We start from the raw sequence: 15259 nt of genomic DNA, 5'->3' as shown, positions 1-15259 counted from the left end.
CCATCACCAGCCCCCCCACCATCAGCCCCCCCACCACCAGCCGCCACTCCAGCAGCAGCAGCCCTACGAACGCGCGCGCAGCAACTCCTTCAACCACCGCCAGCGGCCGACCGCCGCCCAGGAGAACCTGAGGCCCTACGAGGCCAACAAGAGGCACTCCCAGGGCTTCTACAAGCCCCGGTCCTACCACAGCCAGGGCCCCCAGGCCCCCCCCCAGCCCCAGCCCTGCTACTACAGCGCCATGCCCTACCCCGACCACAACTCCAACAGCTACCAGCCGTACCGGCACGGCGACCCGGCCAGCCATCCCGCCAGCTTCCAGGCCCCCCCCAGGATGCGCCGGCAAATGTCCGCCCCCAACTTGAAAGCCGGTCGGGAGACGACGGTTTGAGGAGAGAGCGTACGGGCGGGGGTGGGGGGGTGGGGGGGTGGGGGGGTAACTGCTTCAGGTTTACTTTATGGTCGACAAACGCATTTCAGATCACAACAAGCCCACAATCAATTGAGTTGAACTGCGACCCCCCCCCCCCCCCCTCCCCCCAGTCCCGTGAACTTGTTGGTCGAGTTCAGCGTGTTTGAAGTAGACGTGTCCCAGCGCCGTCTGTCTCTGTACGAGCTGCGCTGGGTTCAGTGTTGGGAGAGCAGTCGTAAGGAAGTGAAGCCGACAGGTGATGGCTGAGGGAGGTCAGGCCTGTTCTCTATTTTAAAGTTTTATTCTTAGGATTACGTGTGATTTTCATCAATCATGCATTCATTTGTTTGCCAAATCTCCTCACGGTTGTATTTCTAAGTTTACATTTGTTGCCATATTAGTATTGATTGACTCATGTTTTCATCACCATGGTGTACTCGTTTTAATGGCCAATCATCCTCATCGTTTTATAATCGGCCAGAGAAAGGAAATCAACGTTGTGTTTTAAACTATGCTAAATGTACTTGCGCATACATACCTATAACACATTTCAACCCTATCGCATCGCCTTTAGTATAATCATATTTTTTTGTAATGGATATGACTTTTTTTTTTAAAGAGATTCCTTTCTTTATTTTATGTACCATGCAATCAAATGTTGATTTGATATTAACATTTTATGTCCAGCATCAATAATCATTGCCCCATTCGGACCAGGTGGTTGAAAATGATAAAATTACTGGTGCATTATGCTACTGCCTTTAACTGACAACTCAAATTATTGTACGAGAATAGTTTCTTTTTTCAAAAGTGCCTTTTTATTCAGCTCCAGTATTGCACCGGTTCGAATTTCAGACTTACTCAAATTTCCCTTTTTTATTTGTTTAAATGTTTGCTTATTCTTTTCTTGTTGACATCTGGAAAGCAAAGAAGCAATCTTGCCATACAGCAGTTAACCTTTCCATCATGAAATTACACTGCAAATATGCATTTTTAGATATTATTTGAATTATTATAATATATATATACACGTATGTTATTTAATGGAAGCTCCATTAGTTTATCAGATGCTTGACTGCCAGACTAATAATTTGCACTTTCTCAAATTGAGGATAAGCTATACGGTGGAGTCAATTACTGAATGAATAGTCAAATGTTGTAATTAACTAAATATAACAGAAGGCTTAGGTGTACTTTAAGAAGGGGTTTTACATTGCCTGCTACTATCATTGAGACTGTATTACCATCTGAAATCGTTTCAGCTATATCAAACTCAATGCTGTATTTTTTTAAATCATGGACCTTGGAACACTAATAAGAAACTTTCTAATTTAGTTTAGCTTTCAATTCAAAGTGGCTTAATCAATTATTATTCCTTTGACAGACACAGACCAAAACAATTGGCAGAAAAACCCACCATTGAATTTTATTTGTGATGGCCACCACATCGTGGATTGGGCTTTGGTTACTGTTTAATCTGATTTAAGATAAATTAGCATTTGCTTTTGTGGTCATCTGAATAGCTTGGTCCAACTGGATCTCCCACTGGGGGTTGTCATGGCTCCTCAAGATTTTCCTAAAAATGTTTGCTGAAAGACTGCATGCCTCAAAAACGTAGAATATCTTTGCATGCTGCAGTCCCATGTTAGCCACAACACCATCAGAGAGGTCAGTGTGACAGGAGTCGTCTGATGGGTGCTCCCACGTCCAGCGCTGTGTTCAGCCTTTCTCCTTCATGACGACGCTGTGCAGAGGAAGTGCTTCAGACTGAGCTGCTAGCCAATCGTCAGTCTGCTGCTCGCTGTGCTGCTTCCTTTGCTTTAAATGAATTCAGTGTTCACCAAACATTCAAACTGTTCCGGTTGAAAACAGAATAGGCGCTATAACGCGACTTGTCAGATCTTTTTTTCGAGGGCTATCGAGAACAAAAGAATGAAAATGACCGTGGGTCTCGTAACGGTTAATAACATTTATTTTATTTGACATGTTCCGACAGTCAGGACATACTCTACCTTTAATACGTCGTAACATAAACCAAATGTTAGAATGATTCGCTGAGCTACACTCGTATCCACTCCTATTGGCGTTGATGTGCTATTATTATTTTTTCTTCACGACTATCACTGCATGGCTTTGCATATACACATGTTCATACATTAATATAATATTTCTATGGTTGCTCCGTTAAAGACTGTTGTTCACCTGGTCGTAGTGGTGCCGCTGGCTGCACCTCGGCCCAGATCGTTAGCTTAAAGGGGGCAAACAAATCAAACAGGAAATGGGCAATTTACAGTGCACTACTATTTGAAAATATTCATTATATATATATCTATCTATAAAGATATACGATTAAATATACATTTATATTAATAAATAAATACATATATTTATATATTAATAAATGAATATGTATATATTTATATATTAATAAATACATATATATATTTATATATTAATAAATAAAAATATATATTAATCCATACATATATATGTATATTTCAATAAAGAAATATAAATATATCTGTATGTTATTTATATATATATACACTGTATACATATAATTTTAGTCTTGGTCCGAATTGTCTGTTGAATGTTTTACGCCTACTGTGTGAATGTTGTATTACAGTGCCTCACTGACTGTGACGCTCTTCGAATCAAGCAAACCTGTGTGACATACATATTGTTGCCGAGCAAAAAAAAAAAGATGAAAAGGAGAATATATTAAGATCTCTGTGTTGCTGGAGGTTTATTTTTCAAAATGTAACTGAAATAAAATGACTTGTTTCAAATGCAGATATTTATAATATGGCTTGTTTCATTTCACTCTTTTAGTTTTGTTCGTTTGTAATCTCTACAGTAATCGCTAAATTGAAGAAAAGTCAGTAACTTAAATAAGACGTAAGCACCTTTCATACATTTCATACAGTGTCTATTAAAGTAAACGCTGTATGTATGAGTTGTAACTGTTAAAATGGTATCCACAATATGAATGTTGATTCAATAGGCCGACCCCAATCACATTCCATTGTTTCCATCGCAGCCCCACAGGATATAAACGGGGTTAACCTGAGGGTCATGGTCATCTCTAGGGTCAGGCCATTCTTTTTAACCCACCAGCACATAATGGTTGACCAGGAGCGCCTCAGAACCAGGTCACTGCCGAGCTACGGTGGAAGAAAAGCCTTTTGTGGCGTCCTGCTCCCCCTTCCCCTCACGCTGCGTGTTTTGTTTGTCGGGCCGTGCTGCTGCGAGGGAGGAGGCTCACGGCCTCTGAAAGCCTCCATTGTCTCCCAGAGAAGATGTGGAAAACAGGATGAGGTCATCAGGAGCAGGGGGCTGGCAGCCCGCCGTCGGATACACGGCGCTCAGCCTCCGTCGCCATGGCGCTCTGCTCTACGGCTCCTCGCTCCCTTCCGCTTCCTCCTCACTTCCTCCCTTGTTCCTCCTCTCTCTGCCCTTGCATCCCTCTCCCCTCTCCCTTTCTCCTCTCTATCCTTTTTGTCATCCCTCTCTTCAGTCTCTCTCTCTCTCTCTCTCTCTCTCTCTCCCTCTCTTCCGTCTCTCTCTGTCTCTGTCTCTCTCTCTCTCTCCCTCTCTTCCGTCTCTCTCTGTCTCTCTCTCTCTCTCTCTCTCTGTCCCTCTCCCTCTCCCTCTCTCTCTCTCTCTCTCTCTCTCTCCCTCTCTCTCTGTCTCTCTCTCTCTCTCTCTCTCTCTCTCTCTCTCTCTCTCTCTCTCTCTCTCTCTCTCTCTCTCTCTCTCTCTCTCCTCTTTATACTGAACTGGTGTGCCGTGTTGATGTGGTCGTCTCCAGTCTGTGTCAGCAGTAACATCCCTTAATGTATCTTAAGGCTCTCAGCCCTCTCTTTGTTTAGCTTCAGCACTGCCTTAGGTGAACCCACTTTTCTTTTTTTAACTTTTAGTAGTTTGTTCTTTCCACATTGTCTAACATTTGAACTGGCACACTAATTGGTGTTTTCATTTGTACCTAATATTGTCTGTGTGAATATAGAAAATGGCAAATTATATATAAAAAACTAACTAGCATCCACATGTAACCGTTATGAAATTGTGTTAAAGATGGTAATGAAATAATTATGTGTTTAAAAGGTTTTCTTTAAATGTTTTATTCGGTGTTGCAGGAAATATCAAATGTTATAATGAGATATATATATATATATATATATATATATATATATATATATATATATAGAATATTAAATATATATATCTCATTATAACATTTTATATATATATATATATATATATATATATATATATATATATATATATATATATATATATATATATATATTTTTTTTTTAATGTCAAACAGTGTATACCATTTCATATACCAGTTTCTGAATATAGTTCATAATCATAATCGGTTAATTTGCGATACAGAAAGACGGAGAATGCCTCAGAAGGGCTGAAAGCGCGTGCGGCTGGCGGCCGGCTGGCGGCCGTCTGCCAGCGCTCTGATCACCGGTTGACTCTGATGCCCGTCTGCCTCCAGGTGTATGAGAGCAAACTGCAGGAGCTGCAGAAGCAGGTGGAGACGCGCTCCCTGGCGGCCGAGACCCCCGACGAAGAGGAGGAGGAGGAGGAAGAGGAGGAGGAGGAAGGTGTGTGCGCGTCACGACGTGTACAGACGCACTGAATCACACGTTGTTTACTGTCACCACGGACCATAACTGTGTATCTCTCACGTGTATACCTTTTTTTTTTCCTCTCGGTCATTTTCTACACAGAGCCTAAGCTGTTAGGATGTGCGTATTCCAATTATCGCATTTCATGAGCATCACACTGAATTCATAATCACACAAGCGCTACGTCGTCACTGCACTAATTACAAGCCAAGGCAACGAAATCATCTAATAAACCACTTCAATCAAATCACAACGTAAACACAGCATACTACTAATGCAGAACTAAACCTGAGTGTGAAGTTAAGACCAGCATGGGGGCTCTCACCTTTCAGTACTACTGACTAGTAACATGTTATTCTGATTGACCTACGCCTTATCTAGTGATAACAGAGATGTATCCCCATCGTCTGTACTGAATGTCAGACGGACGACTCCGTTCGCCCTCTGGGGGGCGCTGCCGTCGGTGTGTTGCCGTGGTTACTGCGTATTAACCCCTCCCCCCCCCCTCCCCCAGTGCCGTGGACCCAGCACGAGTTTGACCTGGCCCAGTGGGGCTTCAGGAAGTGGAGGTACCACCAGTTCACCTCTCTGCGTGACCAGTTGTGGGGCAACGCCGTGTACCTGAAGGAGGCCAACGCCATCAGCGTGGAGCTCAAGAAGAAGGTAACGAGGATGATGGATCGGTTTGTACAGCGCGTTCCTTAGTGCTCAGACGCTTCGCAAAAAGGAATGCATACAGACAGCACAGACACTCAAACAAAAGGCAAATAAATAACACCACAACAATAGACCACACATTAAGAGAGAGGGGGGAAGATGGTGGAGGAGGATTTGTCAGATGTTGAAGGTGGTCCTGAAAAGATGGGATTTAAGTAGACTTTGGAACGAAAGGAGTGAATCAGAGTTTGGGATGGCCAGAAGGTGGCCTTCCTTCAGCCCACCCTCCTCCCAGAAGGGGACTGACGTTTATCATGCTGTTTTCAAAATCCAATAGTATGTATACCTTTTTATAAATACAAAGTAAATATGATTTTAGAGTAATCTACGCGTTGACATGTGCACGTGTTAAACTTTATTATGCACTCATTGGTTTGAATATATTCTTTAAATTACCCATTTAATTGAGTCACTGCGTTGATCATTTGTATGATCAATGCAGTGAATTCGACGTAGTTCAAGCTCACAACCACAAAGTTCCCATCCATATCAAGAACGGTACGATCAGGTGTATGTTTGACCTCGGGTACATGTCTCCATCGTTCCACAGCAACCCCACATCCCGATCGCTGTAGTGGTGGGGGTGGTGGTGGTGGTGGTGGTGGTGGTGGTGGTGGGAGGATTTGGAGGTGCTGGTGGTGTTCGCTTTAACAGTAAACCACGATGCCCATCTGGTCTCCTGATCAAGCTCCTCTTTTAGTGGTTGTGAGCGTTGCGTCATAGCGTCACCATGGAGCCGGCCCGTAGATTAAGATATTCTATTACCGTGCTAATTGATTGCTTCGTCTGCGTGGGTCTGCTTCTCCTACCCACGTATGAGTCGCCATGTTTAGATTCCATCCTTCTAAAATGAGAGGGAGAATTCTGTCGATTTATGGTCCCACCTACAGATCAATACCGTCACTGTTCTAAACCAGAGGCTTGTCCTCACCGGCCTCTGGTTTACGACAGTAGCGCTTTGCTTTTGTAGTTTGGACAATAAATCTACAAAATTCCATAAATCAACAAAATTGTTGCTTTAGCAAAACAAACCGTTTTTTGTAGCTGGATCCTCTTCCTCCTCCTCCTCCTCCTCCTCGTTCTCCAGCCTGGGGTCTCTACGTCTGTGATGGATGTTCCTATTACAGCCGCGTCGACCGGTCGCCCGGGGGTGATGGATACGGGGGACTCGTGATCCGTCACCGCGCTCTGACCCCGCCCCCCGCGGTGTCGGTTGGTTCATCCTTCGTCCGTTTAGTCTTGACTGGTTTGGGATTTATCTCCTGGTGTGGAAGGACACGCCGACGGGGAACGCCGTGAAGCGGCGGAGGTGCAGATTAGTGTGACCTTCGACCTCCAGGGTCGTCCCTAGGGGGTAAAGAGATGGGGGGGGGGGGGGGGGGTACGGGCTGGAGGCCGTAACCTCTGCTCTCCGCTGGCCGATTAGCTCATCACATGATACTGCGTCTCCTCCCCCCCCACCACCACCTCCTACCCTGCCTCCATCATACCTCCACCCTCCCACCTCCACCCACCCTCACCTTAACCTTACCTGCCCTTACCCTGACCTTACCGTACCTTACCTTAACCTACCCTACCCTAACCTCCGCCCCCCCAGGTCCAGTTCCAGTTCGTGCTGCTGACGGACACCCTGTACTCCCCGCTGCCCCCCGAGCTGGTGGTCCCGGAGCCCCAGAAGGAGCGCGACGCGCGGGCCTTCCCCCGCACCGTGGTGGCCGTCGAGGTGCAGGACCTCAAGAACGGGGCCACCCACTACTGGTCCCTGGAGAAGCTCAAGTAAGGAAGGGACCCCCATGAAGGGAGCCCCCCGCGGAAGGGGAGCCCCCATGAAGGGTGGCCCCCCTGAAGGGAGCCCCCCAGTGAAGGGTGGCCCCCATGAAGGGAGCCCCCCGCGGAAGGGGAGCCCCCATGAAGGGTGGCCCCCCTGAAGGGAGCCCCCCAGTGAAGGGTGGCCCCCATGAAGGGAGCCCCCCGCGGAAGGGGAGCCCCCATGAAGGGAGCCCCCATGAAGGGAGCCCCCCGCGGAAGGGGAGCCCTCATGAAGGGAGCCCCCATGAAGGGAGCCCCCCATAAAGGGGCAACGGGATCACCTCCTAAATACCACCCGGGTTAAATGTCATTTATAAAGTGTGATGGTGGAGATGGTGATGATGATGATGGTGGTGGTGGTGGTGATGATGATGGTGGTGGTGGTGATGATGATGATGATGATGATGATGATGATGATGATGGTGGTGTTGATGAAGATGATGATGATGATGATGATGATGGTGAAGATGACGACGATATTGAGGATGATGTTGGTGATGATGATGATGATGATGATGATGATGACGACGATATTGAGGATGATGTTGGTGGTGGTGATGATGATGATGGTGAAGATGGTGAAGATGAACGTCAGTAATATCTCTCCGCTCCTTCAGGCAGCGGCTGGAGCAGATGAGGGAGATGTACGACCGGGCTGGAGAGATGGCCTCGTCCAATCAGGAGGACTGTGAGGGCACGATGACAGGAAACGACCCCTTCTACGACCGCTTCCATTGGTTCAAGCTCGTGGGGAGGTATGTACCACACACAGGAAGTAGTATACAAACACCTCATGCACCACAGGAAGTAGTATACATACCCCTCATGTACCACAGGAAGTAGTATACAAACACCTCATGTACCACCCACAGGAAGTAGCATACAAACACCTCATGTACCACAGGAAGTAGTATACAAACACCTCATGTACCACAGGAAGTAGTATACATACACCTCATGTACCACAGGAAGCAGTATACATACACCTCATGTACCACAGGACGTAGTACACATACACCTCATGTACCACAGGAAGTAGTATACATACACCTCATGTACCACAGGACGTAGTACACATACACCTCATGTACCACAGGAGGTAGTATACATACACCTCATGTACCACAGGACGTAGTATAAATGCTCCTCATGTACCACAGGAAGTAGTATACATACACCTCATGTACCACAGGAAGTAGTATACATACACCTCATGTACCACAGGAAGTAGTATACAATGTATACTACTTCCTGTGGTACATGAGGTGTATGTATACTATACATACACCTCATGTACCACAGGAAGTAGTACACATACACCTCATGTACCACAGGAAGCAGTATACATACACCTCATGTACCACAGGAAGTAGTACACATACACCTCATGTACCACAGGAAGTAGTTTACATACACCTCATGTACCAGGGACAGCTGTGGACGTCAGGGAATAGGACTTGTCTTTTAGAGACTAAGTACATACTGTGTACGGTAATGCATTCTGCTGTGTGTTGTCTTGAAACTGTCTGATGGCGTCCATTTGCATGATTAATTTGTTTTGGTTGAATAATGTTCTGTTAAAAACCCACTTTATTTTTTGTGCTGTTTTTATTTTTTAAGTTCATCGGGCGTCTGTGCTGCCCACTTGTTGTTATTTTGCATTCATTTTGTGTTTTTTTACTTTTTTAAATCCTTTTATTTTCATTTCATTTTTTGATTTTATTTGAGTTGATTTGTAAACATCCTGGAATTAGTTTCTCCACATTCTGTCGATGTTGTGACTGTCAGCCACTCTCATTCCTATCTAAGTTTGTATTTCCTTTGTAACTCGCGTTCAGCCTCATCCTGTCTGTCACTTCACACTAAAGCATATCTGACCGTCTGGAGCGTCTGCACAGCCTGTATGTTCCATAACCAGACGGCCGATGAGGCTTTGAGGCACTTTACCCGGGGGGGGGGGGGGGGGTGTACCATGAGGGTGGGGCCGGGTGGGACCCCCCCCACCCCCCCCCCCCCCCCCCTGTGCTGCCTGCGCCGCTGAGCCCCACTGATGTCTCTGCCTCTTGTCCCCTGTCTTCATCTACATGAAACATTTCTGCCCCGCCCGCCGTATGAATGCCCCCCCACCCTCCCCCGTCCCCCCCCCTCCCGCCCCCCTCCCCCCCCGTCCATCCCCCCCCCCTCCCCCATCCCCCCCCACCCTCCCCCCCATCCTCCCCACCCTCCCCCCCATCCTCCCTCCCCCCCCCCGTCCATCCCCCCTCACCCCCCCATCCCCCCCGTCCATCCTTCCCCCCCCCCCCCCCCCGTCCATTCTTCCTCCCCCCCCCGTCCATCCCCCCTCCCCCCCCCCTCCCCCCCCCCCCCGTCCATCCCCCCTCGTCCCCCCCCTCCTTCCTCGTGTTCCCTCGCTGTACAATTGACCAAACCCCCCCACCCCCTCCCTCCCTCCCGCCCTCGCCCTTTGCCCCCCCCCCCCCCAGCGCCCCCATCTTCCACGGCTGCGTCAACGAGCGGCTGGTGGACCGCACCCCCTCCCCCACCCTCTCCACCACCGACTCGGAGATCACGGAGATGGCGGACGAGCGGCACAGCGAGATGTCGGACCTGCTGGACGACGAGGCGTTCGTGGACGACGCCAGCTCGGACGCCGGCACGGAGGAGGAGGGCTCGGACCTGTTCAGCGACGGCCAGGACCCCTTCTACGACCGCTCCCCCTGGTTCAGCCTGGTGGGAAGGTGGGTGGGCCGGCCGCCCGCATCCACCCCCTGGTCCTGGTCCTGGTCCCTGGTCCTGGTCCCTGGGTCCTTGGTCCCTGGTCCTGGTCCCTGGTCCTGGTCCTGGTCCCTGGTCCCTGGTCCTGGGTCCTTGGTCCTTGGTCCCTTGGTCCCTGGTCCCTGGGTCCTTGGTCCTTGGTCCCTGGTCCTGGTCCTGGTCCCTGGTCCTGGTCCCTGGTCCTGGTCCCTGGGTCCTTGGTCCCTGGGTCCTTGGTCCCTTGGTCCCTGGTCCCTGGGTCCTTGGTCCTTGGGTCCTTGGTCCTTGGTCCCTGGGTCCTTGGTCCTTGGTCCCTTGGTCCCTGGTCCCTGGGTCCTTGGTCCCTGGGTCCTTGGTCCCTGGGTCCTTGGTCCCTGGGTCCTTGGTCCCTGGGTCCCTGGTCCCTGGGTCCTTGGTCCCTGGGTCCTTGGTCCTTGGTCCCTGGTCCTGGGTCCTTGGTCCCTGGTCCATGGTCCCTGGTCCTGGTCCCTGGTCCTGGTCCCTGGGTCCTTGGTCCCTGGGTCCTGGTCCTTGGTCACTGGTTCCTTGGTCCCTGGGTCCTTGGTCCTTGGTCCCTGGGTCCTTGGTCCTGGTCCTTGGTCCCTGGTTCCTTGGTCCCTGGGTCCTTGGTCCCATGGTTCCTTGTTACCTTGCTCCCTGGTTCCTTGTTTCCTTGTTACCTTGGTCCCCTGGGTCAACCAAGCACCACCGACTTGGTCCCTGGTCCCTTGGTCCCTTGGTTCCTTGGTCCCTGGTCCCTTGGTCCCTTGGTTCCTTGGTTCCTTGGTCCCTGGTCCCTTGGTCCCTTGGTCCCTCGGTTCCTTGGTCCCTTGGTTCCTTGGTCCCTTGGTTCCTTGGTCCCTTGTTTCCTTGGTTCCTTGACCCAAGGACGCTTACAGTAACGGGGGGACCTAACTCACCACCTCCTTCACTCACTCATTCGTTAGTGACCCCGAGGAGGGCTGGTTACACTTTGACCCCCGTTCCAGAGTGGTTTAGTCCAACGCGGTGTTCATATCTAACAAAGGATCACCTGGTTACATAATATGAGACACCACCAAAAACATTCAGTCTGAAGTGCGTCATAAGATAAAATAACATTTATTACACGATTAGAGCAGAATTCAAAACCCGAAGACTCATTGAAAACATCGACAACAACGTTGGTGAACGCGGTCTGATGGTGAACGCGGTCTGATGGTGAACGCGGTCTGATGGTGAACGCGGTCTGATGGTGAACGCGGTCTGATGGTGAACGCGGTCTGATGGTGAACGCGGCCGGTCGTCTCCACGAGGCCGCTGCCCCCGGTATTGTGAACTGCGTTTCATTTTGAATCCGTTCCCAGGAAATTGAATAGCCGCCCCCCCCAGCACCCCCCCCCCCCCCCCCCCCCCTGCGGTGATCCGGCCCTAATGCCGCCGCCAGCCCACCTCTGTCTGTCCTCTGCACTAACGTCCGTCCGTCTGCTCTAGAGGCTACGGCTAACCTCATCAGCAGTAGTGTGCTACCTATTGATTTATTGTATCATTTTTGTTGATGTCATTTGATTCCTTTGTCGTTTGTTCCTTGTGGATTCATTATGTTTTTTATGCCTTTTTTTTACCTTTGTGTTTTAATACTGTACTAATATTGAGTGTGTGTGTGTGTGTGTGTGTGTGTGTGTGTGTGTGTATGTATGTGTGTATCGTTAGCAGATACAGTTCGATAGCCACATAGCGGTGTTGGTCGGCTCTGGGCGGGAGGGTTAGTAATATCCAGCATTAGCAACACCTCCTCTGTGGTCCTTTGGCCCTGAGTGTCGCAGCGCTGTGAGATACTACGGCACTGCAGCCCCGGGAGGGAGATCAATGCTAGCTGGGGAGCCAACGCTGCCTACGTCAGCATGACTGTCTGGAGAGCGGTATCCATCTTCTATCTTGGCTGGAGTTTGGTTCCCCTGCAGAGATGAGAGCAGGGAAGAGGAGAGGGGAGGAGGAGGAGGAGGAGAGGGGAGGAGGAGAGGGGAGGAGGAGGGGAGAGATAGACTGAAATGAATACAGAAGGACAGCAGGGAACATAGCCAATCAACTCTCAGAGAAGAACCAGTCTGTGTGTGTGTGTGTGTGTGTCTGTGTGTGTGTGTGTGTGTCTGAGGCTAACACTGCAGTACCTGTCAGCTAGTCGTGCTATAGCTCCGCTGCCTCCATATTGACCTCCTCCATCGCTCCTGTTGTGATGGCACATGACCGACATGTGTGGATCACATACTGTCGTAGCCCGCCTGTCATTTGATGCATTGTTTGTATTTTCATTTCTTTCATGTCTTTTTTTTTTTTTTTTTCGTAGAAAAAGGTGTCATCTAACAGTAACACATGTCTCTACTCGTGCATAACGTGTTGCTTTCCTCAGCCTTCTGGTGACTGCTGTGAATGTTCTGTTCCTCTGCATTATTATGGGATGGTTGAGTCATCACAATGAGTGTTCATCATTGAGACGATTCAACTCAACGTTGTTAAACGGTATTGAAGGCTGCGTCAGATGTCACACGCTGATCAGGCCGATCAAACACAGACCCCCCAGGTCGTGTCCCACCCTCCAGTCGTACCCACGCTGCCTCTCTCTGCCCCCAGGGCCTTCGTCTACCTGAGCAACCTGCTGTACCCAGTGCCACTGGTGCACCGCGTCGCCATAGTGACGGAGAAGGGCGAGGTGCGCGGCTTCCTGCGGGTGGGGGTCCAGGCCATCGCAGGTGAGCCTCTCTCCAGGGGGTCCCCCGGGGAACCCCAACCCTAACCCTCACCGGGGAGTGACCTCGGTCACGCTGGTCCCCGGGGATCGGTCTGATGACCTCGTTCAGATGATACGACACTCGATAAAATAACAGATCAACCAGTAATATAACATGAACAACTATGAAGGTACAGTTTACTATTGCTTTAGATTCATTTAGCGCAGACATTTATCTTGCATTGAATTGTTGTCATCTTGAGTCAAGCCCTCAATACCCAATAATACTAACACAGTCCATCTCAAAGCCACCGCACCATGGCGGGCTTCACATGTTTTCATCCAATTGAAACAACGACATATTGAGTGACTATGATAAAGTGTGAAAGAATTACCAAGACATCCATAACAAATTGCAGGCTTTGCGCTGCATTGTGTTCTATTAGTCCTTCTGTCCCCCATAAAGCAGGGAGGGTCCAGTCAGAGAGCCCAGAGCCCGTATTGTATTAGGGGTGGCAGACAGGCCGACAGACGTCTGCTCCACTGTGGTAGACAGACGTCTGTCTGTCTGTCTGTCTGTGGAGCAGACGTCTGCTCCACAGACAGACAGACAGACAGACCTCTGTCTACCACAGTGGAGCAGACAGACGTCTGCTCCACTGTGGTAGACAGAGGTCTGTCTGTCTGTCTGTCTGTGGAGCAGACGTCTGCTCCACTGTGGTAGACAGAGGTCTGTCTGTGGAGCAGACGTCTGTCCGCCTCCACAGTGGTAGTGGTTGCGGCTGCGTTCCGTTCGGGGTGAACCCCTCGTCACTCTCTTCTTGTTCTCCCCAGCGGACGAGGAAGCCCCTGACTACGGCTCGGGGGTGAGGCAGTCGGGGACCGCCAAGATCTCCTTCGATGACGAGTACTTCAAAAAGGTGAGCCCCCCCCAGTCTGATAAAAGCACCGTCGATTGTTTGAAGTTTTTTTAGAATAAAAATCTAATGGAACAACAAAAATTTGAACTAGCAGGTGGTTTGTTTTTGAGAAATACCTTCGGGAAGCTGCTGCATCTCTCATATGTTTCTGTTTCTTTTACTGTCAATCTGTATCTAATTGAAGTCGTACTACTGTCCTGTACTTTGCTGTATTTCTCACGTTTCCTGTCTGGTATTAATAAAACATACCTCCTTATCTTATCGAAGCCATATTCAGACCATAAAGCGTATTCATATCTGTCGTCCACAACTCGTATAAAGAACTATCGCTTTATATACTGTATGTCTTACAACCAACTCTATGCTAACGTCCATGACTATCTTCTCTCTCTCTCTCTCTCTCTCTCCCTCTCCCTCTCTCTCTCTCTCTCCCTCCCCCCCCCTCTCCCTCCCTCCCTTCAGATCGACTTCCCCCCCATGGTGATGACCCGCTCTGGCCTCTCCCTGGAGGAGCTGCGTTTCGTGGAGGGTCAGGGCCAGAGTTCAGAGGTCAACACGCCCTCGGAGGAGCTCAACAGGATCAATGATATGGGTATGTCTGAAAGGCCCCTCCCCTCGTCTGAAAGGCCCCTCCCCTAGTCTGAAAGAGTCTGGAGAGCGCTGGTGGTAACGGGGCCCTTGTTGAACGGCTCAGCAACCCCGTGGAGAGCGCTGGTGGTAACGGGGCCCTTGTTGAACCGCTCAGCGACCCCGTGGAGAGCGCTGGTGGTAACGGGGCCCTTGTTGAACCGCTCAGCGACCCCGTGGAGAGCGCTGGTGGTAACGGGGCTGTCGTGGCGCTAGCTCCTGGGAGTAGATCTGGTGTGACAGGCCACATGAGCCGTGGTGATAGGTCAGCCTGCTGAGCGTCCTGTGTCCGCAGACCTGAAGCTGAAGGAGGGCGACGGCAAGCTGCTGGAGGGCGGGGAGCTGGCCGGCCAGCTGGAGGTGGGCAGCGTGTTCACCTTCCGCGTCACCGTGCTGCAGGCCAGCGCCATCCTGCCCGAGTACGCTGACATCTTCTGCCAGTTCAAGTGAGTCGCCCCCTGCTGGCCGCTGAGCGCCACGCCTCGCACCGGGAAGGCTGATTATAGTCAACATGAACACATGCACACACACACATGCACATACAGATACATAAACACACACGCACGTACACACACATGTAGCCTACACATCCACACAAACACACACACATACGTGCACAGCACACACACACAAATAGACAGATGGTTCAGTTCTTGCTTTTGGGCAT

General features: G+C 49.7%; 1 protein-coding gene across 10 annotated transcripts in view; it reads left to right on the top strand.

Annotated features, from left to right (window-relative positions):
• Positions 1-15259, top strand: part of kif1b (kinesin family member 1B) — a 74395-nt gene that overhangs the window by 43060 nt on the left and 16076 nt on the right. For 4 of the 10 annotated variants that reach the window (XM_056600046.1, XM_056600090.1, XM_056600055.1 and 1 more), the window contains 9 exons: positions 4926-5034; positions 5573-5721; positions 7373-7551; positions 8202-8339; positions 10068-10322; positions 12949-13067; positions 13880-13965; positions 14428-14557; positions 14888-15038. In XM_056600046.1, the coding sequence (XP_056456021.1) occupies positions 4926-5034; positions 5573-5721; positions 7373-7551; positions 8202-8339; positions 10068-10322; positions 12949-13067; positions 13880-13965; positions 14428-14557; positions 14888-15038 (1316 nt within the window). Of the gene's footprint in view, positions 1-4925; positions 5035-5160; positions 5179-5572; positions 5722-7372; positions 7552-8201; positions 8340-10067; positions 10323-12948; positions 13068-13879; positions 13966-14427; positions 14558-14887; positions 15039-15259 lie in introns of all 10 variants that reach the window. The other 6 variants (XM_056600073.1, XM_056600063.1, XM_056600081.1 and 3 more) reach the window with 2 other exon arrangements.

This window comes from Gadus chalcogrammus, chromosome 1 (genome assembly GCF_026213295.1).
Source record: "Gadus chalcogrammus isolate NIFS_2021 chromosome 1, NIFS_Gcha_1.0, whole genome shotgun sequence".
Lineage (NCBI taxonomy): Eukaryota > Metazoa > Chordata > Actinopteri > Gadiformes > Gadidae > Gadus > Gadus chalcogrammus.
The sequence above is the reverse complement of the archived record's forward strand: the minus strand, read 5'-3'. Positions and strand labels throughout refer to the sequence as shown.